Source organism: Mobula hypostoma, unplaced genomic scaffold (assembly GCF_963921235.1).
Source record: "Mobula hypostoma unplaced genomic scaffold, sMobHyp1.1 scaffold_36, whole genome shotgun sequence".
NCBI classification, from domain to species: Eukaryota; Metazoa; Chordata; class Chondrichthyes; order Myliobatiformes; family Myliobatidae; genus Mobula; species Mobula hypostoma.
Window position 1 is genome coordinate 2,819,678 of NW_026948187.1, and position 24,441 is coordinate 2,844,118.

The 24,441-nt window shown below is 44.7% G+C and overlaps 1 protein-coding gene across 1 annotated transcript in view; it reads left to right on the forward strand.

The window, feature by feature from the left end:
- Positions 1–1,667: 1,667 nt before the first annotated feature.
- Positions 1,668–24,441, forward strand: part of LOC134341526 (uncharacterized) — a 32,639-nt gene continuing 9,865 nt past the window's right edge. The window contains exons 1-6 of the mRNA XM_063039397.1: positions 1,668–1,741; positions 5,342–5,407; positions 6,428–6,473; positions 9,175–9,286; positions 17,611–17,732; positions 18,482–18,630. Coding sequence (XP_062895467.1) covers positions 5,349–5,407; positions 6,428–6,473; positions 9,175–9,286; positions 17,611–17,732; positions 18,482–18,630 — 488 coding nt within the window. The 5' untranslated portion in view covers positions 1,668–1,741; positions 5,342–5,348. The remainder of the gene's footprint in view (positions 1,742–5,341; positions 5,408–6,427; positions 6,474–9,174; positions 9,287–17,610; positions 17,733–18,481; positions 18,631–24,441) is intronic.

Consider the following 24,441-nt stretch of genomic DNA (forward strand, 5'->3'; position numbering starts at 1 on the left):
ATCAGTCTCAGAATGAAGTGTATCATCGTTGACTTGTTTGGTGCAATTTCTTCTTCTGTTCCAACAGCACAGAGTGAGAGTGAAAAAGATGTAAGTTGCAATAAATAAATATTTAGGGCAGGCAGTGGCTGTCGGGGGAGGAAGGGGAGAGACATTAGATGATTACGCTGGCTCACAAATAGAGAAAGCTAGGAGACAGTGTGTGAGGAAGGATAGGCAGGTGATAGAGAAGGGACGCACTCACGCCGAAGGTTTGAGATGTGTCTATTTAACGCAAGGAGTGTTGTGAACAAAGCGGATGAGCTTAGGGCGTGGATCCGTACTTGCAGATATGATGTGGTGGCCATTACAGAGACTTGGATCGCTCAGGGACGGGAATGGTTACTTCAGGTGCCGGGTTTTAGATGTTTCAGAAAGGACAGGGAGGGAGGCAGAAAGAGGTGGGGCGTGGCACTGTTGATCAGAGATAGTGTCACGGTTGCAGAAAAGATGGAGCCATGGAAGGATTGTCTACGGAGTCTCTGTGGGTGGATGTTAGGAACAGGAAGGGTTCAATAACACTATTGGATGTTTTTTATAGGCTGCCCAATATTTAACAGGGATATTGCGAGCAGATAGGGAGACAGATCGTGGAAAGATGTAATAATACAGAGTTGTCGTGATGGGAGATTTCAATTTCACAAATATCGATTGGCGTCTCCCGACAGCAAGGGGTTTTTTAATTTAACAGATGGATGGAAAATTTATCTTTGTTGTGTGAAGGTTCAGAATGTCAAAGCAGGTAGCGCTGCCGGATCTATAGAAACACAAGTTGGGCCACACCTGATGCGTTGTATACAGTCCTGGTCATTACACCACAGGGATACACAGACACACCAATATTAAAATTCTGAGGAGAATTTTGCAAGCACATTTCTCCTTTCAATATTCGACACGAATTCATAAGAAGCGCAACTCCATGTCCGCATATACCGACTTTAACCTTTTCGCTCTTTATTTGTAGACAGGAGATCGCCACGGATGTCTCCAACGCCAGCAACATTCGGCACTAACGAATGTCTTGGGGTTGCATTGATTTTCCAATATCTGCAGATATCTGTATGTTCTATATCCAATCGCATCTGTCTATCTATTTGTGTGTGCGTGTGTGTGCATGTGCGTGCATTTGTATTGGAGCTTTTGTGTATGTGTAAACGTGTGTGCATGAGTGTGTGTTAGTTTATGTGTGTAGGCTAGTGGGTGTGTAGGTTGCGTGCACGTCTCTGTGTGTGTTTATGTCTGTGTATGTGTATGTGTGTGAATATCTATTTGTGTGTGTGTGTCTTTCTGTCTGTCTCTCTGTCTGTGTGCGGCGAGAAGGGCGTTGAAGGATGAAGGACATGTTGAAAATGGGAAAACGCAGGTACAGAGTTAAGGGTCTTTCGACATCGGTGAATTCCGTTTACAGATGAATAATTCGCCAACAACGATGATGCAATATTTGCGGTTGAAGTAATTAAAATCACGAGTTGTTTTTCTTCTCCTGTATTGGTTGTTCTGCATAACAACAGCCTATGTTTACATTTACAGATGAATCATTAGCCAACAAAGATGATGCAATATTTGCGGTTAAAGTATTTAAAATCACGAGTTGTTTTTCTTCTCCTGCATTGGTTGTTCTGCATAACAACAGCCTATGTCATCTCTCCGTATATAGAGACTCTGGACAAGCACACAACCAGTACAGCAAGGCAACACTGAGGTAAGCCGTAGCGCTTAGTGTCTCTTCAGTGGATCTGCAGTCACTGGATGTTATTCTGCACGTAACCCCCATCTCCACCTCTCTCTCTCTTCCCCCACCCTCCCCCTCTCTCTCTCCTCACACTCTCTCTCTCTTTGAATTGAGAGAAGGAGATGGCGTTTATAAAAGTAGCAGTTTCGGACGAGGTATAGTATAAGAGGCAAGGTAGAACGCCATCCCCTTCTCTCAGTTCCTCCGTCTTCCACAACGAAGCACATCTTACCCTCTCTCCCTCCCCACTTTCTGCTTTACATTCTGATCTCCCCCAACGCGACTCCCTTGTCGATTCGTCCCTCCTCACTGAGCTCCCTCCGGGCACTTATCTTTACAAGCGGAAAAAGTGTTATTCCTTTTTCCTCAGTAACCTTGAGGGCTTAAAGAGTCCTGCCATGTGAACCGACACTTCACCTGTGAGTTTACTGCCCCAAGTGTGGCCTCCTGTATATCGGCGTAGATTAGGCGACCATTTCGCCAGAATAAGCGGGATTTCACAGTGGCCACCGATATTAATTCCAAATGCATTTCCACTCAGATATGTCCGTCCATTGCATCCTCCACTGTCTTGATGAGGCCACACATAGGCTGGAGGAACAACACCGTTTATTCCGTTTAGGTAGCCTCCAGACTGATGGCATGTTCATCGATGTCTCAAATGTCCTGTAATGCCCCGCGCCCACCCATTCACTCTTTCACGATTTCCCATCGCCCTTCACCTCTCTTACTTCATCTCCTTGCCCGCCCATCGCCTTCTACTCGTGTTCCTCGCCCCCTTTTTAACTTTCTTCCATGGCCTTCTGCCTCTTTCAGTAATCAACTTTCCCTCTATTTACTGCATCTCTCCCCCTCCAGGTTTCACCTATCAGGTGGCTGTTTCCCTCTCCCCTCCACCCACCCTTTCGTTCTACTCCTCGTTGTTTTGTTCTTTTTTCTCCAGTCCAGCCGAAGTGTTTCGGCTCGAAACATTGACTGTACTTTTTGCACAGATGTCGCTTTGTCTGCTGAGTTCCTCCAGAATTTTGTGTGTGTTGCTCCGATTTCCAGCTTCTGCAGATTTTTATCTTGAATGAGAATCAGAATCAGAATCAGATTTATTATCTCTGGCAAACAGTGTGACTTGAAACATGTTTTTTTTTTGGCTGCAATATAGACTAAAAAAACCCGCGATAAATAAATAAATAGTAAATAGTCAAACAGATAAATAAATAAATGAATGAATGAATGAATGAATGAATGAATGAATAAATAAATAGATAGATAGATAGATAGATAGATAGATAGATAGATAGATAGATAGATAAATAAATAAATGAATATATATATATATATAGCCATAGCCATAGCCATACTTTATTGATACCGAGGGAAATGGGGTTTTGTTACACCGACTAAGAATAGAGTATAGATATAGCAATATAAAACTGTAAATAATTAAATGACAATTTGTAAATTAAGTCAGGAAACAAGTCCAGGACCAGCCTATTGGCTCAGGGTTTCTGACCCTCCAAGGGAGGAGTTGTAAAGTTTGATGGCAACAGGCAGGAATGACTTCCTATGACGCTCTGTGCTGCATCTCGGTGGAATGAGTCTCTGGCTGAATGTACTCCTGTGCCCACCCAGTACATTATGTAGTGGATGGGAGACATTGTCCAAGATGGCATGCAACTTAGACAGCATCCTCTTTTCAGACACCACCGTGAGAGAGTCCAGTTCCGTCCCCACAACATCACTGGCCTTACGAATGAGTTTGTTGATTCTGTTGGTGTCTGCTACCCTCAGCCTGCTGCCCCAGCACACTACAGCATACATGATCGCACTGGCCACCACAGACTCGTAGAACATCTTCAGCATCGTCTGACGGATGTTAAAGGACCTCAGTATCCTCAGGAAATAGAGATGGCTCTGACCCTTCTAGTACACAGCCTCAGTGTTCTTTGACCAGACCAGTTTATTGTTAATTTGTATCCCCAAGTATTTGTAATCTTCCATCATGTCCACACTGAGCCCCTGGATGGAAATAGGGGTCACCGGTACCTTAGCCCTCCTCAGGTCCACCACGAGCTCCTTAGTCGTTTTCACATTAAGCTGCAGATAATTCTGCTCACACCATGTGACAAAGTTTCCAACCGTAGCCCTGTACTCAGTCTTATCTCGCTTACTGATGTATCCAACTATGGCAGACTCATCCGAAAACTTCTGAAGATGGCAAGACTCTGTGCAGTAGTTGAAGTCTGAGGTGTAAATGGTGAAGAGAAAGGGAGACAAGGCAGTCCCCTGTGGAGCCCCAGTGCTGCTGATCACTCTGTCGGACACACAGTATTGGAAGCACACGTACTGTGGTCTGCCAGTCAAGAATCCATGACTCCAGGAAAACTTCCACCTGCATTGCTGTCAGCTTCTCCCCCAGCAGAGCAGCGCGGGTGGTGTTGAACGCACTGGAAACTGATGGATCGACAGATAGATAGGGAGAATGGTAGATAGATAGATGGACATACAGAAGGATAGATAGATATAGATAGATAGATAGATAGATTGATAGATGGATAGATACATAGATAGATAGATAGACAGATAGATAGATAGATAGATAGATAGATAGATAGATAGATAGATAGATAGATAGATAGATAGATAGATAGATAGATAGTTAGATAGATAGATAGATTGGTTGATTGATTGATAGACAGACAGATAGAGAGGTTGATTGATTGATAGAGACATATCCAATGGGCAAGTTTCCTGCAGGATGGAGTCAGGGAATTTGTTTTCCATGTGTTGGGTCTTTCGGATTAGGGGGATGCTTGGTCATTAGGGGAAGATATTGACTGTCAGTCTCAGAGTGAAGTGTATTGTTGCTGATATGTTTGGTAAAAGTTATCGTTCTGCTCCAACAGTACAGCGTGAAGACAGAAAATCTGTAAATTGCAATAAATATTTAGGGCAGACAGCGGCTGTAGGGAGAGAAAGCGGAGATATTTTAGATCAAGTACTCTTCATTAGAACGGACCGAGAAAGAAAAGTAAGTTGGTCTGTGCAGCAGAGAAGGTGGGAAGGCGCTATAGGAACGAAATGAATATCTCCTGTCGGGTGAGATTTCCCCACTCCATTAGAAAGAAAATATTTTTTATCTGATCTGCGAGGTAAAGTGCAAAGCTCGTTTTACAGACTGCACCAAGCACTCTCGTTCTTCGTTCCTTCTGTTCGACCACCCCATCCCAACCCACACCATCTATATCTTGTTCGTCCACTTCCACCCAGTCACTCTTCTTGTTCCGTCTATTCTCTCGCACTCCCCTCATCCTCATCTCTCTGATGGTGGCGAAGATGCTGGTATGCGCTGCGTGGGAGAGGAGAGGGAGAGTGCTTGGATGGAGATACTGTGGTACTTCATCCTCAGTATCGAGAAGAACTAATTAAAATCGTGATATTATAGGCAATGTACGAAATCTTTATCAATTCGATACTGTTGGGTGCTAGAATTGGTTGGGAGGGCAAGAGGCTGCTTGCTGTATGGCCCTATTCCCATGGAAAATACTGGATAGTCTTTGCTTCTGTTTCCCACAGTGTAACCATGCTGCCTGTGTTTCTGCTTGTAGCCTCGCTGGTCATCGAGACTGGCTTGAGTGAAAGGTAAGATGTGGGCCAAATCCCTTTGGTTCTGCCTTCCCACATCCGTCCCTCTGTCAAGATTCCTTGATCCTTTACCCGCCCGAACTCCCTGCCCTGTCCCGCGTCCGACCCGATCCTGCTGACCTCGCCTCCCTCCTTCCATCCCGACTTCCTGGACCACCCTCCCTCCTCAGCAAGCTTTCCTGCACAAACTCCGCTTCTCCAATCCTCATCGCTTAAACCCTGGTTCTCCATGCTACGTATACCGGGGCAAGAACGACAACGGAATAGTCAGGTTACACATTTGCATTGAACTAGGTCAGTAGCGGTATTCACTCCACAACAGACAATATGTGAGCTACGAACCGAGCTCCATTCACATAATACATACGCGCTCGAAAACCGAATCTAAAAGTGTGTAACTCCTGCACGTCAGACCTTTCAACATGCCATTGATCGCCCGCATGTGCACACTACACGTGATCATAAACGATGTGATGTATTACATTAACCAGTCCCACGTCTCATCAGCCCATTTCCTTCGTGGTTTCATATCCATTTCTGTGCCAATACTCACTCCATCCATACCAACTTCCTCAACCCAGCTCACATCCCCCTTCTAACCTATTCTCTAGACCATCTACTACTCCTTCCATCCCCAGTCGTCAAACTTATCTCCTGGCCCAAACTCCGCGTTTTTCTCTACAGTCCTGTGTATACAATGTCCCGTCTTTCTTCCACACTTTGCTAATATCATTGAGTTCTGTATCGCTCCCGATTGGAACCACAACCCACTTTGCTTTTTAGCTCTGTCTCCAGCCCGGCGTCCCTCTGCAAACCTGTCTCCCACCAGATAGCAACCCACATGCTTAGCGCACCCCCCTCTCAATGTCGTACTCTGTTATATTGGTGGGTATGATCTGAGAGCCCTTCTCGTCGGAAGGCTCACATCAGACGATCCACAGTTCTGTGGAATGTGCAGGTACCAGGCTACGGTGTGTATTACGATGGTGATTTCTCTCATTTTGCGTTTTCTTCCAGTCGTTGCTTGGGATATGATGTCTTGTGTACCACTGCGGATTACCAGGTAATGGGATCGCGATTATTGCTGTTTCCTTTTTACGTTCTTCGGACGTACCGTCTCTCCTTCAACCACCTCCGTTCCCCAGGGAACATCCCTGTTACATATTATTGTTCACTGTTTACACCAGAGCCAGATTCCCGTCCACGTCATTCTTCGTCCGGCCGTAGGAACGAATTGCCTCCGCTCCTGCGTCATTGGTTGTAAACCCCGTAACTCCTTATCTCTCCGCACCAGGGAGTCAGCCGCAGCCGGACGACTGCAGCTAGCTCTCTGCCCACCCGCTCCCCACTTTCCCCAGGGAGGGAAGGGTGGAAGATAAATTAAAGATTATGAGAAAGATCTTGGGTCTTTTGGAAAGCGTACGGTAGAGCTTTACTAGTATATCTAATGAATTAGTGACGCACACTCGGAATGCTTTTTTGGAGCGGCGGTAGATGAGGCGATATTAATAGAGGTTTATAAGATCTTGAGAGGGAACGCTAACATGTATTTAACGTGCGAGGCCGTAGTTGCAAAGGAGTAAGTGTGAAGCCGTTAATTTTGAAAATTTGTATCTGTGCCTGGGAGGTCTTCAAAGACTGAATGTTGAGACTACAAAACCTCTATGTGCTTGTCAGAACAAAAGCGAAACATAACAAGGGTTTGATGGTTTTCAAAAGTTATTGAGATCTTGATTAAGCAATGACAAAGAAGTTTCCGCAAAGGTATAGACAGGTAGGAACCAAAACGGTGTTTATGGAGCAGATGAATTATAAAATAACATTTAGGAAAGAATTCAGGAGGGCGAAACGAAGTATAACTAGAAGACAAGTTGAATCTTAAGCGATTATACAGATATGTAAAGAGCAACGTGGTTGCCAGCTACAAAATTGGTCCCCTGCAAGATTAGAATGTTTGTCTGGAGCTGGAACAGATGGGGGAGCTCTTATTACTTTGTAACATTTGTATTTCCTCAAGACGTGGACACGGAGTCTATAGAACTAAGACAAAGAGCCATCAACATGGTGCATTCTGTACTGATTACAGAGGATGGGGTGATTACTATCCTAAGGCATATCAGGGTGGATAAATACCTGGGCCTAACAATATGTTCCCTCGGACTCCACGAGCAGCAAGTGCAGAAATTGCCGGGGCCCGGGCAGCAACATTTACCACATCCTTTCCGATGGGGGGATACCAGATGGTGAGAGGATAAGCAATGTTATTCCGCTGTTTATGAAGGCCTTAAACATAAACCAGGTAATTATAGGCCGGTGGTTCTGACATCAGTTGTCAGAACATTACTGAAAAGTATTCTAAGGGAACTGATATATAATTATTAGGATAGACATTGACTGATTAAGTATAGTCAGCATGGCTTCGTGCGTGGTATGCTACGTCTAACCAACTTATAGAGTTTTTCGAGGAAGTTATCAGGAAAATGGATGAAGGCAATGCATTGATCATTGGTTAAATGGACTTTAACCAGCCATTTGGTAAGGACCCTTATCGGAGGTTGATCGCGAATGACCAGTCGTTCGGCTTTCAATATCAGGTGGCAAATTCGATGAGACATTAGATTTGTGGGAGAAAGCAGAAAATGACAGTAGATTGTTGCCTCTCTGACTTGAAGCCTATGAATAATGATGTGTCGCAGGCATCGGTGCTGTGTTCTTTGTTGTTTTTAATTTCTCAAAGCGACCAATGATATTGTGGTTAACTGGATCAACAAAATTGCCGATGACAAGAAGTATGAGGGTTTATTAGAGGCGAGGAAGACTATCATGGCTTCTAGAGGGAGATACATCAGCTGTCAAAATGGCCTAAAGTATGGCAGGTAGAACTTAATGCGGACAAGTATGAGGGATTACACTTTGGCAGGACCAACCATAATAAGTCTTACACAGTAAATGTCAGGGCACTGAGGAGTGTGGTAGAACAAAGTGATTTGCAATACAGGTGCATCATTGATGGAAAGTGTCGTCATGGGTAGCTAGGGTCGTTTGCACACTGGCCTTCATTAATCAATGTATTGAGTACAGTAGATGAAATGTTGTGTTGAAGTTGTTTCAGACGTTGGTAACTTGGAGCATTGTGTGCAGTTGTGGTCCGCTACCTGCAGGCAATATGCAAATAGGATTGAAATATTACGGTGTAAATTTCCAAAGATATTGCCGAATCTAGAGGACCTGCGCTATGGGGAATTATTGAAATCTGTCGTTTGCAATTGAGCTTAACATATTCTGAGGATGTGTTGCGGGCAGCTCGAAAGGATTGGCTTGCTTCGGGTGGCAGCATGTTCTGCCCACAAATAACTTTCTCTGCCCTGTACATCCTTAGAATATGGGAGGATACCAGTGTACCAGGAGGAAATCCACAGGATCACGGTGAGAACGGAGAAATTCTCTACAGCCGAGAATGATGATGTGGAGGCCGGGGCATTGTACCTGTGTATCGCGTGCTATAAAACTCTACGTTAGTTGTTGCAGTGCCGTTCCGTCCTGGGGACTGTTGATACAAGTGCGGAGTACCGAGTGCCCCTGTGCAGCGTCACACGTGCTATTTTCAGCCCAACCGCTGGTCGGGTCCGTGGCATTCAATCCGGTAACAAGCTCACATTGTTCTGCCTCGTCGTACGCTACCCTTGCTCCTCAGTCCTGAAAGGCACATCACCCTAACTCCTCTTACAAATCCGCACGGTAAGAACCCCATTCTCTGTCAACAGTTCCGCCGTTACAACGAATCGGTCTTGCTTGGAACCAATGTAAGCAAGAACACCGAAAATCCAAAGGACCTTGCGATGATGTACCGCTTTATGAGGGGGGACAACTCAGAAGGTAAGTGGAGAGGGGGGATGCGGAATGCGGTGTCAGGAAAAATGCGGTGTCTATTGCAAACCGTTTGGAAGAAAGTGTCCGCGCTGCCACTTCGCTATTGAAGCCCGCCTAGTCTGGGCGAGAGCGAGTAGCTGCTTGCCTCTTGCATTCGTTCTGAGCCCAGCCAGTTCTGTGGAGTCCTTATTAGGTGGTCGATCAATTCAGTTACAACAGCAGATATGCAAGGTTACTTACCTGGATTAATATAGTTGGTACTCTCCAGAGAACCGATGCTAAAGGTAGCATCATATTTAGTGGGACGGTTTATAACTATACAACGGTTATGCTAAATCAGATAACTGGCCGGGATATAACATAGAGCTCAGGGTAACTTTCAGTTTAATAAGGAAGATAAAATTACAGTATCTTCGACGCAGTTCACTCAGATTCGCTCATTCAGGCAGCGACTTTCGGTCGTTTCCTGTTTTGATCAGAGGCCAATCTACGTTAAAGATTGATTGGCAGGAAAATATTAAAGTAATATAGGTGCAAACGGAGCGGCCATCGTTGGAGTGGTTAAAATTAGTGTAAGTTTTGGAACCTTAAGCTCTTCGATGCAAGGCGGCAAAGAAAAGCACATACGCACGTTTTTTTTTATTTTCTCTGGGGTCGTGTTTAAGTGTCAAGGCCCGAACGTAGACAATGCTCTTTTGTATTCTTTCTGAGTTCCTCCGGCATTTTGTGTGTTACTAGAATTTCCAGCATCAGCAGATTGTCTCTTGTTTGTGAGCTGCAGGTAGAGTTATCCCCAACCCAACCTCCACCCCCCACCCAACCCCGCCACACACACACACACACCCGGTTCACGCTTTTTTCTATCATGGTAGATGTTCTGCTAGGAACCGTAGTCAGACGGTAAATTGGAATGTCACACTTTGAGATGTGGAAAGGCAGGTAGACCTCCAGTGTCACTGACGACGACACCTGGGAGAAGTACATCGAGCTGTCCTTTCTAACAATCCCGTTTAAGGTTTTGGAATGAATCCCGATCAAGTCCAGATCGTTCAGGAGGTTGAGGGCCTCATAGTCAGGACATGTAGACAGACAGTCACACCCAAGGGGCTAGGCACAGAAAACTGGCTGAGGATTAGGAAGGTGAAACATGTCGAACAGCCTGTTCAGAGTGCCACCAAAAACGGAATACCGCGTTCGATACTGTTGCGAGGGACGATCGAGTGGATGAAATTCACAGCGATCGCGTCTCTGGCATTGAGTTTGGCTCTGTGCCTCAGAAAGGAGAGCGGAGAAAGGCGATCTGTGTTCTAGGATATTCGATAGTTAGTGGAGCAGAAAGGAGTCTCTGTGCATGTGAAAGAAATTCCCCAAAGGTGTGTAGCATCCGGAATAAGGTGTTGTTGGTATTGTTCCTCCAACCTGATTGGGGGCTCATCTTGTCAGTAGTGGAATGCATGCATTGCCATATCAGAATGGAATGTAAAGTTGAATTAAAATGGGTAGCCACTGGGAGAACCCGCTCCTTCTGGCGGACTCAGCGTAGGTGCTGGGCGAAGCAGTCTGCGTAGCTACGCTGGTTTAAACCTATATACAGAAGGCCGCCGGGTGTAGCTGACACAGTATATGACCCCAGCAGGCTCACAGGTGAAGTGTCATCTCAACAGGAAGGACTGTTTGGGGCCGTGAATGAGGAGGAGCAGTGGCATGTGAACTGCCAGTCTGTCTCTCCTGCAACAGAGTTTCAGTATTGGCTGAAATATCATAATTCCAGGTGATTATCATTGTCCTGAGCACTACCGCATTCACTACAGTACAACACAAACACAGTGCTGGAGGAATTCAGCAGGTCGACAGCATCCACGAAAACAATGTACGGTGGACGTTTCGGGCAGAGCCCTGCAGCAGGACAGGATAAAAACATTAGCAGTAGATTTATATAGTTGGGGCGACGAGATAGAAACACCAGGTGATAGTAGAAACTGGGAGCCGTAGGACTAAAATAAAAAGGTAGGTTGTTGAGTGGTGATGGAGTGAAGGAGTCAGGAAGAAGTTGCAGAGGCATAGATGTGTAGCATTTGCTCCGCTTGCAAGGGTAAGTGCCCGGAGGGAGATCAGCGGGGAGAACGAATGGGCAAGCCGATCCCTGCGAAAGCAGATGGTGGGGTTGAGGGGTGGGGGAGGGGTCGTTTTTGGTGGGATCCCGTTGGAGATGGCGAAACGTCCGGAGAATTGTGTGCTGAACCCAAGGGTGGAGTGGTGGTAGGTGTGGACAAGTGGAACCCAATGCCTTATACGGTGGCGGGAGCATGAGCTAAGTGCAGACGTGCGTGAAACAGAAGAGATGCGGTTGCGGCAGTATTAATGGTGAAGTAACGGAGAGCCCTACCTTTGAAATAGAACATCTTCAGGAATGGAGGGCCTCATCCTGGGAGAATGTTCAGCGGAGACGGGATAATTAAGAGAAGGGAATGGCGTTTTTTTTTCAAATAGCAGATGGAAAGGTTTACAGTCCAGGTGGCTCTGCGATTCCGCCAGATTATAATTAACAACAGTAGATAAGCTCTCTCCGGAGGCAGAGAGAACGCGATAGAAAAACTAGAGGGCGCTGTCGGAAAACGGACCAGATAAATTTGAGGGCAGGGTTGGAGGCAAAGTTGACGGTCTCGACAAGCTCTGTAACGGTGCAGGAGACAGCATTAATGCAGTCGTCGATGTATTACGGGTAAAGTGAGGGATGGACAGCATTTAAGCTTGGAATTGAGACCGTTCTTCATAGACGAGTACACATTTAATCAACTATATAGAGATTTTGAGGGAGTTATCACGAAGAAGGTAAGATAGAGGGTGTTGTCTACACGGACTTTAGCAAAGTATTCGAAAAAGTCCAGCAGGTCAAGAGTTGTGCAATCGCTCAGCATTCAAGGTTAGGTAATAGATTCGATTAGATATTGCCATTGGGCGAGAATCCTGCTTGTGGTAGTAAATGGTTGCCTCTCTGACCGGAGGCCTGTGACAACTGATGAGCCACAGGAATTGGCGCTAGGTCCATTTTTATTTCTGATTTATGTCGTGATCTTGGGGATAAAGAGATTAATTGGATCAGCTATTTTGCCGGTGGGGCAAAGATTAGGCGTGTAGTGGACAGCGAGGAAGGATATCATGGGTTGTAGAGTTATCAGCTGCACCTTGAGAAATGGCCTGAAATATGGCGGATAGAATTTTATGCAGACAAGAACCAGTTTTTCTGATTCGAATGGACCAACCAGGTAAATCTTACACAGTGAACGGTAGGGCACCGAGATGTGTGCTAGCAGAAAGGGATATGGGAATACAGATCAGAAATTCGTCGAAAGTGGTGTCACAGGAAGATGAGGCCGTAAAGAACGCTTTTGGCAAATTGTCATTTCTTAAGTCAATATACTGAATACGGGACAAGGAATGTTATGTTGAAGTATAAGACGACGGTAAGGCCTAAATGGAGCACAGTGTGCAGATTTGATCAGCTACTTACAAGAAAGACGCAAATAAACTTCAAAGGTTATAGAGAAAATTTACAGAGATGTTGAGTGCTCTGGAGGACCAGAATTACGAGGAAAGATTCGATAGTTTAGGACAATATTCTTTTGAACGTAGAAGATTAAGGGGAGAATTAATAGAGATATAAAAATTGTCAGGTGTATAGATAGGGTATTTTCATACTGTGGCTGGGTGGGACTACAACCTGGAGCCAAATAGAAATGGGCGAAAGTGTAAAGTTTAATGGGAACATGAAAAGAAGTTTCTGCATTCAGAGTGACATTTGAATGCAGAAAGATCTCCCAGTAGAGTTGGTGCATGCAATTTCGTTTTCAACCGTTAAGCGAATACTGGATAGATACATGACTGGTAGGAGTAAGGAGAGTTATAACTCAGCCTCACGTTGAAGGAAGTCGTCGGTTGTATTGGTTCCCGCACGTAAAGGGGTCGAACAGTCTATTTCTGTGCTTTTTATTTTTATGACACGATGACTTCAATCAAGAATCAATCAATCATCGATTGACATAGGCTCAACAACCTCGTACCAGTATAGGAAATATCATCGTCTCATTCATTCTGTGTGGTCCTTACAATATTCAGAAGAGTTCTATAACATAACTCTTCAGTATTCCAATACATGGCCATACATTTTCCTACAGTACATTCCATCTGCAACTCTTTTACCAATTCTCCCCTTCTACCTCAGTCCTTCTGCCAACGTTGTGTTTCCTCAACACTATACACTCCTCTAAATATATTTGGATCCTACGGCAGCTTGGTCAGAATGTCATCAATCAGTCACAGAAATCGTTGACATATAGTCTACAAAGAGACAGGCCCGACCTGCGGAACACAACTGGTCAAAGTCAGCCAATCGTAACAGGCCATCTTTATTCCAAACTTTGCCTCTTGTCCTGCAGCAAACTTCGATACATGTCAGTAACTTCCCAGTAACGCCTTGGGTCCCTATCTTGTTCAGCTGACCCATTTACATCAGCATCTATTCATTGTTCTTTTATGTATCCTGCCTCAAAAAGATTTGTCAAGCAAGATTCCGAAATCAAAACTTCACTATTTCATTGCACATTTATTGTCGAACAATCTACAGTGGCATGCAAGATCTTGGGCACCCTTGGTCAAAATTTCTGTTATTCTGAATAGCTAGGCGAGTAAAAGATGAACTGAATTCCAAAGGTGTAAAGTTAAATATGACACGTTTCATTAATATTTGAAGCAAGAAAACTTTTCCTTTTGTTTTAATTTCCATCTTTTGCTGTTTCAAAATAACAAAAAAAGAAAATAGGCCAGAAGCAATTGTTTGGGCACCCTGCATGGTCAGTACATAGTTACACCCACTTTTGCAAGTATCACAGCTTGTAAAAGCTTTCTGTAGCCAGCTAAGAGACTTTCAATTTTTGTTTGGGGGATTTTCGCCATTTCTTCCTTGCAGAAGTCTTTAGGTTCTGTAAGAGTCTTGGGTGGTCTTGCATGCACTGTTTTTCTGAGGTCTAGCCACAGATTCTTGATGATTCTTGATGGTCAGGTGACTGTGAGGGCCATGGCAAAACCTTCAGTTTGCGCCTCTTGAGGTAGTCCATTGTGGATTTTGAGGTGTGTTTAGGATCATTATCCTGTTGTAGAAGCCATCCTCTTTTCACCTTCTGTTTTTTTAACAGACGGTGCGATGTTTGCTTCCAGAATTTGCTGATATTTAATTGAATTAATTCTCCCCTCTACCAGTAAATTTCCCCCGTGGCACTGGCTGCAGCACATGCCCAAAATATGATCGATCCACCCCCGTGCTTAACACTTGGAGAGGGTTTTTCTTTTCATGGAATTCGGCCCTTTTTTCCCCCCTCCAAACATACCTTTGCTCATTGCGGCAAAAAAAAACTATTCAAAATGTTCAAAGGAACATCTAATCAAGCCTGATTCACTTTGGGAAAAGTCCTGTGGACTGATGAAGTTAAAATAGAACTTTGGTAGTTACCAATGACATAGGTAGGAAGAGTGGCGAGGTTCATCAAAGCATGTTCAGAGAGTAAGGTGCTCAGTTAACGGGCCGAACCTTCAATGTTCTTCTCTCAGGACGACTACCCGTACCATCTGCCAGTAAGGTCAGAAATAGGAAAATTATACACATTATGACTTACCCTGGGGGTTGCTGTAGTAGGGAGGACATAAACCAATTGGGATCATTGGAATCTGTTCCGGATTAGGCGGGACCTGCAATATCCTTATGGAACTCTTTTCTCCTTTTGCACGGTAGATTTTAAATTACATTTGCGGCGGAAGTGACCCACAGTTCAAGAACATCTAGTTGAAAGGTTGTGCAGTCAGTTCGAGACAAAACATCTTACCTCTAGTGTTCAAAATACTGTTAGTTTCAAAGTAATTTTGCAAAAAGACTGGTCAAGTCCGCGGGTTGAGATTCTAAATTCAGTCAACCGAAAGAATCTGTCGACTGTGAACTGGGGCAAGCTATTCCTGGCACAAATGTACTTGATGAGTTGAAGGCTTTGAACATTGGCCTTTTGAGATTACACTGCTTGTATGTGCCTGACAGAATAATAAGTAAAGATAATAGGTGTAGAAAACAGTGTTTATCTTGACATGTGGAAGATCTGGGTGAGAGAAACTGGAAATGCCTATCACATATAGGCAGGTAGGAAAAAAAATATATTTCTGCAGGAGCCTTAATACAATGGAACACTTAAAAAATAATCAGGAACGCCATTGGAAGGCATATGTTTGCCAAAGCAGACAAGTAAAGGGGAAGGATTGGGGATACCTCAGATATGTTAAGAGCAAAAGCATTGCAAAGGACACAATTTGTCGTCTAGAAGAACAGAAAGTGAATCCCTGTGTGGAGTCAAAATAAATGGGACGATCAGAAATGATTTATTTTTTCTTTTGCGGCTCTACTTAGTCAGTAGACAACTGCAGAGTCTGTAGCAGTAAACGACTACCGAGGTAAAGCGGCAACATCTTCACAGAGGAGGATGTATTGCGGTCCTGTTGTAAATTAGGTCGATAAATTCCTTATCCTGATAAGGCGCTCCATCGGACCCTACGGGATACAAGTGGAAGCACTGTCTTCATCTTAGCAGTGATAGTCAGCAGTAAGTAAGGTACTGGAATGCTGGAGGATAGACGATGTTGTTGCTGTAATTATAAAGCAGGAAACTATAGGTCGGTGAGCCTGGCATCAATAGTGGTAAAATTACTTTGAGGAATTCTAAGGGAAAAGATATATAAGTATGTGCTTTGATATCGACTGATTAAGAATAATCAGCTTAGTTTCGTGCTTAAGAGGTTATCGAGGCGGTCACACATAAAGCTGATGAAGCCAAGGCTGTGGATGCTGTATAAATGGATTTCAGCAGATCATTCGCGCGGTATTCAAGATTAGGTAGTACATTGGAATAGACATTAGCTTTGCAGAGAGGCTAGAGTATGGTTATAGATGGTTGCCTCTCTGGCCGGAGGCCTGTGACTAGTTGGGAGCCGTATGGATCGATGTGGTGTCTGTTGTTGCTTGTCATTTATCTCAATGACCTGATTGATAATGCGGTTAACTCGATCAGTAAAAGTTAGGGATCACACCAAGATATGGGGCTGTATTGGCCAGTGAGGAATGCTGCCTTGGCTGGCAGCGGGATCTGGGAGAGCTAGAAAATTGAGCTTAAAGTGGCAGATGCAATTCAATTCAGTCAAATGCGAGGTTTGGTTGGAAGCAGCGTCACGGTTTGATAGGGTGGTCATGAAAGCTTTTCGCACATTGGCCTTCGTAAATAAAATTATTGAGTACAGGAGATGGGAAGTTGTGTTGAAGTTATCATAACTGAGATGTAAACGTTTGAAATAGGATAAAGGAAATTTAAAAAGAAGTTACCGGACCTTGAGGACCTGAGTTATAAGGGAATATTGAATTAGTTAGGACTTTACTCCCTGGGAAATAGAATATTCAGAGGAAATTTCTTAGAGGTTTAAAAATTAGGATGGTATAGATAGGTTAATACAAGCAAGAGTTTTCCACTGACGCTAGATGGAAATACAAGCAGAGGTTAAGGTTGAAAACTGAATTTTTTGAGGGGATCCGTCTTCACTCAAACGTTATGGAAATGTTTAACGAGCTGCCAGCAGGAGTGGTGCATGCGAGCTCGGCTTCAAAGTTTAAGCGAAGTTTGAACATGTACATAGATGGGAGGGGGATGAAGTCTTCTGTTCCTGGTGCTGGTCCATAGGAGTGAGCAGTTTAAGTCGTTCAGCACGGACTAAGTAGGACGAAGGGCATGTTTCTGTGCAGTTCTCTTCTATGACTCGGTTTGAACTGAATGAGGCAGTGTAAGTTGGGATATTAAGCTTGCAGATGACAAGAAGCTTTGCTGACTTGCAGATAATGTAGAGTGTTGCTGCTGCAGAACAGGGACAGGATGTGTTCTGACAAATGGTGGGGGGTTGTTCAGGCCGGAGAAGTGAGAAGTTAGATTGTAGAAGGACATTTGGGATCCACGCCATAGATCCATCAAGCTTGCAGCAGATATTGACATGGTTATTGATAAGGCGTGTGGTGTGTTGCCCGGGGTGGTAGCAGAGGAAGACACAATAGATCACTTGCGAAGCTCCTTAATAAGCATATGGCGGTCTGCATGGAGTGAAAATTCAGATTGATCTTAAACTAGGTTATAATGTCATCACAACATAGCGGAACGGCTGGACAGTACTGTGTTTTATATCGAAACTCACAATTTAGTATATTAGCGTTACCAAAGATAATTATGACATTTTATAATATTCTATAACACCCTTAGGGATGAATATCCAATACAATGGACAATTTCTCATATCATTGAGCTGGCATAGAGTGCTTGCAATCTACATGATGCTTCCCGAAGAGCTCTGGGACAATCCTCCAACACCAACCAACCCACGAGTGAGTACCAGCTGAAATCTGACAATACGTTGTGTTGCGTCTGACTCCCCCCCCCCACCCAATCTCTAGAGGGGTAGTTGTTCAGGAAGGAAACCTGCAGAATCGTCTGATGGTTATTCATTATCAGCTGCTGAAGTCATATACAACTGCTTGACAAGGAGGAAAAACTGGAGTTGGTCCAGGTGTTTGAGATTAAGACCCAGAGATCTGCCAGCACAGAATAAGATCAATGATTTCTATAAGGGTATGGAATTCGGCATCTCAAGACGTTTTTGATATCCATTATGGAGGAGCAGGTTTCGGGGTACTGAAAGGCACACTGTACATTAGGCCGAAAATAGCATGCTTAGGTTAACGGGAAATCATGCCTGACAAATATGTAGATATTCTTTGAGGAAACCATAGGCGGGTCTGGTAAAAGCAGCGGATGTATATGATAAATACATGTATCTGAATCTGAATCTCAAATAGATGCAGTGAGCAATGTTGGGTGCCTTTCAACCGGAAGGATTGTCTATGTCCCGAGATACTAAAGGGAGGACTGTTGTAAGGACTGCAGGGGAAAGCGTCGCGGGTCCGGAAGCTGGGCTATAAGTGAGTGGAACTGCAAAGTGAACTCATATATGACCTGAAACCTGACTGAATAGATCTCAAATATGATCTTAAACCTGATTGAATGACAAAATAGAGCTGAAAGAGGTGATTTGTTGAATTGTATTATCACTATTTTACGGTGTTTGCATTTTCAGCTGTTTATAATTCGTTTCCCGATGATGGATGTGTTCGCCAGGAATATCCATTGGAAGGTCTTGACCGACGCAAGTGATTTCAACCGCACGCTCACTGAGCAGAATGCCCATGTCAACAATTCTACCTTCTTCGTGCATTCCTGCAAGGGGTAGGTCAAACAGCGAGAAGTGTAGTTGGCTCTTTTGTGTGATCAGTGGTCAACGGGCTGAAGAATTTCTCCCTCAAGCGCATTCCAGAAGGGAGACTACCCGGCGGCCTGATCAATACTTCCCTAGAATGTGCTCGGGACAACCCATAGGTACCGCCATGTTTCCAAAGCCAACGTATCATGTGCACAGCTTAGTCACCCGAACCTACAGTCTCCCAATATCCAGTGACAGAAGAATGCCTCCACACAGGACAACAGCACTCCCGTGGTGAGTGTGCAGAACACTTTCTTCATAGTCATAGTCAGAGTCATACTTTATTGATCCCGGGGGAAATTGGTTTTCGTTACAGTTGCACCATAAATAATAAATAGTAATAGAACCATAAATAGTTAAATAGTAATATGTAAATTAAGCCCGTAAATTATGAAATAAGTCCAGGACAAGCCTATTGCTTCAGGGTGTCTGACCCTCCAAGGGAGGAGTTGTAAAGTTTGGTGGCCACAGGCAGGAATGACTTCCTATGACGCTCTGTGCTGCATCTCGGAGGAATGAGTCTCTGGCTGAATGTACTCCTGTGCCCACCCAGTACATTATGTAGTGGATGGGAGACATTGTCCAAGATGGCATGCAACTTAGACAGCATTCTCTTTTCAGACACCACCGTGAGAGAGTCCGAGGGTGAATCCATCACTCCCAAACGTCTTAAGCCCCTGCAGATACATCACTGAAAAATGAGATTTCATCCAGGTTGACCACCAGCTTCTCTTCCCTTTCCCCATCCCTATCTCGGTCAAAAAAGCTGAATACATTTTCTGGTCTTCCGAGCTAATGGCAAGCGTAAAGCAGAGCTATCATGTAAAGACCCGCCTTGACCCCGTTTTTCCGCATCTTTGTCCCGCCTTCCTGCAAGGTCAATTCAATACTGTCGGATTCAGAACATTTTCACTGTCCCACCTAAAGACAACACCTCGCATGAGGGGACCACAAATCTCCGTTTTGTGCGAGGAGGCATGGCGTCCGTCCTGCTGAGCTAACAGTGAACCAGGACTCTGGGTTTACCTCGCTCCACACTACTGAGGTTTTTTTTTCAGATTCTGGCGTACAAAAGCAATTAGCGGCCAAAGGCTCGGAATTGGAGAGTTAGTGCATGTGGAAAATTGTCTCTGTGAGGGAGGCGATAAATGAATCAGAGGCAATATATCGTTAGGGTGCTCACCTTCATAGAGGGGTAGAAACTCTCCCATGATGAAGCCCCTATTGTCACGGTGCTCTTCCTAAGGGAAGGGACCGTTTGAAAGGTTGTCCTCGACTCTCAAAATGATTGCCCGAATATGGTTCGATCACAGGGTCTTGCAATGAATTCTTAAGACTTGCAAATTTTCCTGACAGATTTCTCAGTCAAGATCCCCCCTGCACAAAACACTATTGGTCTGAGACTGTTTTATCACGTACTACAAGATACTCCAAAATTTCACCCTCAATAATGACTCAAAAATCTCATCAACAATTAGCGGTACACGGACGATTTATAAATAGTTTCCGATAAGACCATGAGATGTAGGAGAAGTATTGAGCCATTCGGCCCATCGAGACTCTCCGCCGTGTAATCTTGTCTCATTTGTTATCCCGCTCACCTCCTCTCTCCTGTTTTATCCCTGTACTTTGTCAACTTTACGAATCAAAGGCCTATCAAACTCCAGCTTCAGTAAACTCAAGAACATGGCCTCCACATCTATGGAAATGAAATCCCTCAGATTCAGCATCCACCAGCGAAGGGAATTCTTCATCATCTCTTAGGCTATGCACTCTGCTCCAATCCCCCAGTCCCCCAGAGGGAACGTCCTCTCTCCATCTACTCTATCCAGGCCGTTGAATAGTCCATCGTTTTCCAGCTCATTCTTCAAAGCTCTTGCGATTGTAGGCCAATGCTAATTTTCTCATCAGTTAACCTTTACTTACCTGATAGCTTTCTCATCATACTCGTCTGCTCCTCTGTATCCTCGCCAGTGCCAGCACAACCTAGCATCCATATCGGGATCCACTAATAATGCTCCATTTGCCGTCTCAGCAATGACTGATAAAATATCAGTATTGCATCCATGCGTTTACATTCTTGTCTCTGGAAATGAATAAATATTGCATTTGTCATCGCAACTACCAACTCAACCTGTAAGTTACCCGTTACAGGATCCTGCCCTGGACAACAATATATCTTTACACATCTCATTATTGAATGTTCGCATCTTTCAGAAAGTAGTTTGCGCCATTATTCATTTTAGTGTAGGACCATAATATTTCCGACACACTATTCCATCTGGCAGTCCATTGCCTCGTCTCCAAATCTGTCCAAGCCCGACTGAATACTTCCTGCTTCCTCAAAACTACCTGCCCCGCCGCTTATCTTGGTATCGTACGCAACCTTGGCCCAGAAACCATCAATGTTGCCATGCATATCAGTAATATTTAACGTGAAATGCAGCGGTCCTAACACCGATACCTGCAGAAAACCCAAGGCACCGGCAGCCAACCTGTACGTCCCTCTTTACTCCGACACTTTGCTTCCTGCCAACCAGACAATATTCTATTCATTCAAATATCTATTCTTTTATACCTATTTGTTTATTTATTGAGATACAGAGAGGAATATGCCTTTCCAGAACTTCGACCCACTCTGCCCAACAATCAGCTGATTTAATCCCTGCCTCATCACGGTGCAATATTCCAGGGGTTCCTATCCTTTTTAGCAGCCTCATGAGGGCCGTCTTGTCAAATGACTTATGTACCTACAAGGATGGAGGGTTAAAATACACAGAAGTGTGAAAGAGCTATGAACTGTCGGTCAGAGTGCCTCAGAAATCTTAGATCAGATGGAGGATGGGTATAACGCCACAGCGCAGCGTCTGCCCCTGTGAGGAGAGCGAACTATCGCGCGGAACGGTCCAGGTTCAGCAGCAGCAGAGGAAGAGTATCCCGTCTGACTGCTGAAAATCATGTTGAGCTGGCCGGTATATGCACCCGAGGCGCAGCCGTATCGCCTGGGTACTCATGGTGGTGGAGGCGTGGAGTTCTCCAGAAGTAACAGATACAGAATCTCCTCTCTTCATGCTGCAGTTCCAAAGCGAAGGAACTTTGTAAGCAGCTGCCCTCCGCTCCAGTACGGAATGCCCAACTCTAGACTGGTCAGGGACACGTGCACTCTATAATTGTGCTCCTTAAGATGTCATAACGGATTTTGCAGTCAAGATCTCACGGGATTAAAACCATGTTACCATACGCTGTAAATAGAACTGAGATCAGTGACAGTACAGGGCTTTCTGTCCCCGATGTTTTGGCGACACCGTAACCTACTCTACGGACATGGGTTACTGTCCGGAATGGGAAGGAGGAACTTCAGATGATGGAGAGCACACCTGTGGACCCGCCCCCCACAACAACAAGTACTCCATTCTGAGTACTGTTGGGACTTCCTACCTGGGGGAAGCAACTGCGACGGTGGCACTGCACCGAGTCTGGCCCCGTGGCTCAGAAGGGCAGGGGACTGAAGATGTTGGCAACAGTAATAGGGACTCTATAGTCAGGGCAAAAGACAGGCGATTCAGTGGTTAAAAAAAAAAGAACTAAACACGGATGGCAGCCTGCCTCCCAGGTGTCAGGGGTCGAAAGGTTTCCGGACACGTCCATTAAGGCATCCGTTAGTCTTGCAAGACCATGGATCTGCGCCTGGAAAGTCTTCACCGGCGGTTGCTCATGCTGCTCAGTCTCCCCTCTCCACGACACCGGTGTTGTCCAAGGGAAGAGCAAGGGCCGATACAGTTTGGCACCAGTGTCGTCGCAGAGCGATGTGTGGTTAAGTGCCTTGCTCAAGGACACAGCACGCTGCCTCGGCTGGGGCTCGAACTCACAACCTTCGGGTCGCTAGTCGAATGCCTTAACCACTTGACCACGTGACAAGTCCATAATATCCTGAAAAAAGGGAGGTTGACCAGCCAGAAGTCCCGGTGCATTTTGGTAGTAACAGCATAGGAAGAAAATGGGAGGTAGCTCTGAAAAAAAAAATAATATAGGGAGTTAGGAAGGTAGCTGAGAAGCAAGACCTTAAAGGTAGTAATATGCGGCGTGCGGCTTGTTCCACGCGACTGTGATACAGGAATACAATAAGTGGCTGATAAATGCTTGGCTGAAGAATTGGAGCCGGGGAAGGGATTCTGGATAATTGCGGCCTCTTCTGGAACAGGTTAGACCTGCACAAAATGGACGGTTAAGACTTCAAATTGAAGAGGGTAATCTCCTTGTGGCCAGATTTACAAAAGCTGCAAGGAATGGTTTAAACTAATATGTCAAGGTGATGGGAACCAGAGTATGTTGGAGCTGATGATGAGCCAGGAGGTTTGCAAGAACATGCTGGCTGCAACATGAATGCACGGAAAGTTAAGCCAATGGTTGGGCACAAATGCAGATAAACCAGTCATCTTGTATTACAGTGGTGAAATTCAAAACGTGGAAGAATGCAGGATTGAAGACGTTATACCTAAATGTGCGAGGCATTCGGAATAATGTGGACGAACTCGTGGCGTAATTAGAGGACAGTCGGTATCATTGAATTGTGGCTGAAAGGAGGTCGTATTTAGGAGCTGATTAATTTTGTATCAGAAAGACAGACAGGATGGCATAGGCGTTGGACTGGTTCTCTTGGTAAGCAATGGAATCTCATATTTAGAAAGTGGCTAAATAGAGTCAGATAATGCTGAATCTTTATGAGTGGGATTCAGAAATGATAAGGGTGAAAATTCCATTATGGGAGTGAGATATAGGACTGCAAATGGTAGCCAAGGTATCGGGTTAAGGTCGCAAAGGGATCTTGAAAAGGCAAATAGTAAGGGTAATGAGAAAATTGTAATGGAGGGCTTCTATATATGCCGGGGATTGGGAAAATCTGGTCAGTGTCGAATGGCAAGACGGAACGCAGTGAATAGCTACGAAATAGCTTTTTTTTAAAGCAGCTTGTTGTTGAGCCTACTGGTGGCAAGGCATTTATACTGGGTGCTGTGCATTAACTCAGTTCTTATTAGGAACATTAATAAAGAACCCTTGGTGGCAGCGATCATAATATGATGGAAGTCATATTGCATTCTGTGAGATTCGCAAACGAATAACGGGAATCACAGCGGTATGACAGAGAAGCTTGCCCAGGTGGAAAGGGGAAGGATACTAGCGGCGATTATGGCAGATGGGTGAAATGTCTGTATACAGTGCACAATTTGCAAGAGAAAATATATCTCACAGAGGAAGAAGTTCTTAACTGGCAGGGGTAGGAGATCGTTACTGACGAAAGAAGTGAAGGACTGCAGAAAAGTCCTTAGCACTTAAGGCAGCAAAAGTAAATGGGAAGTTGGATCATTGAGAAACTTTTAAAATCCATCAAAAGACAACTACAAGATTTAGGAGAAGGGACGCGGTCAAATATGAAGGAAGACTGGCCAATAACATAAAGCAGGGCACCATTTTTTTTCACTTATATTAAGAGTAAAATGGAAATGAGAGTTGATATTCGTCCATTGGTAAAAAGTACTGGCGAAGTAGTAATGAGGGATGAAGAAATGGCAAATGAACTGAACGGGTACTTTGTATCTGTCTTCACTGTGGAAGACGCTGACAGTGCTATAGAGGTCCGTGAGTGTCAGGGAGCAGAAATGGGTGTCATCGTAATTACAATTTGCCTGATAAATCTGTTAGAGTTCTTCGAGGAAGTGACAAGCAGGGTGGACAAATGAGAGGCAGTGGATTTCATTTACTTCGATTTTCAGGAGGCG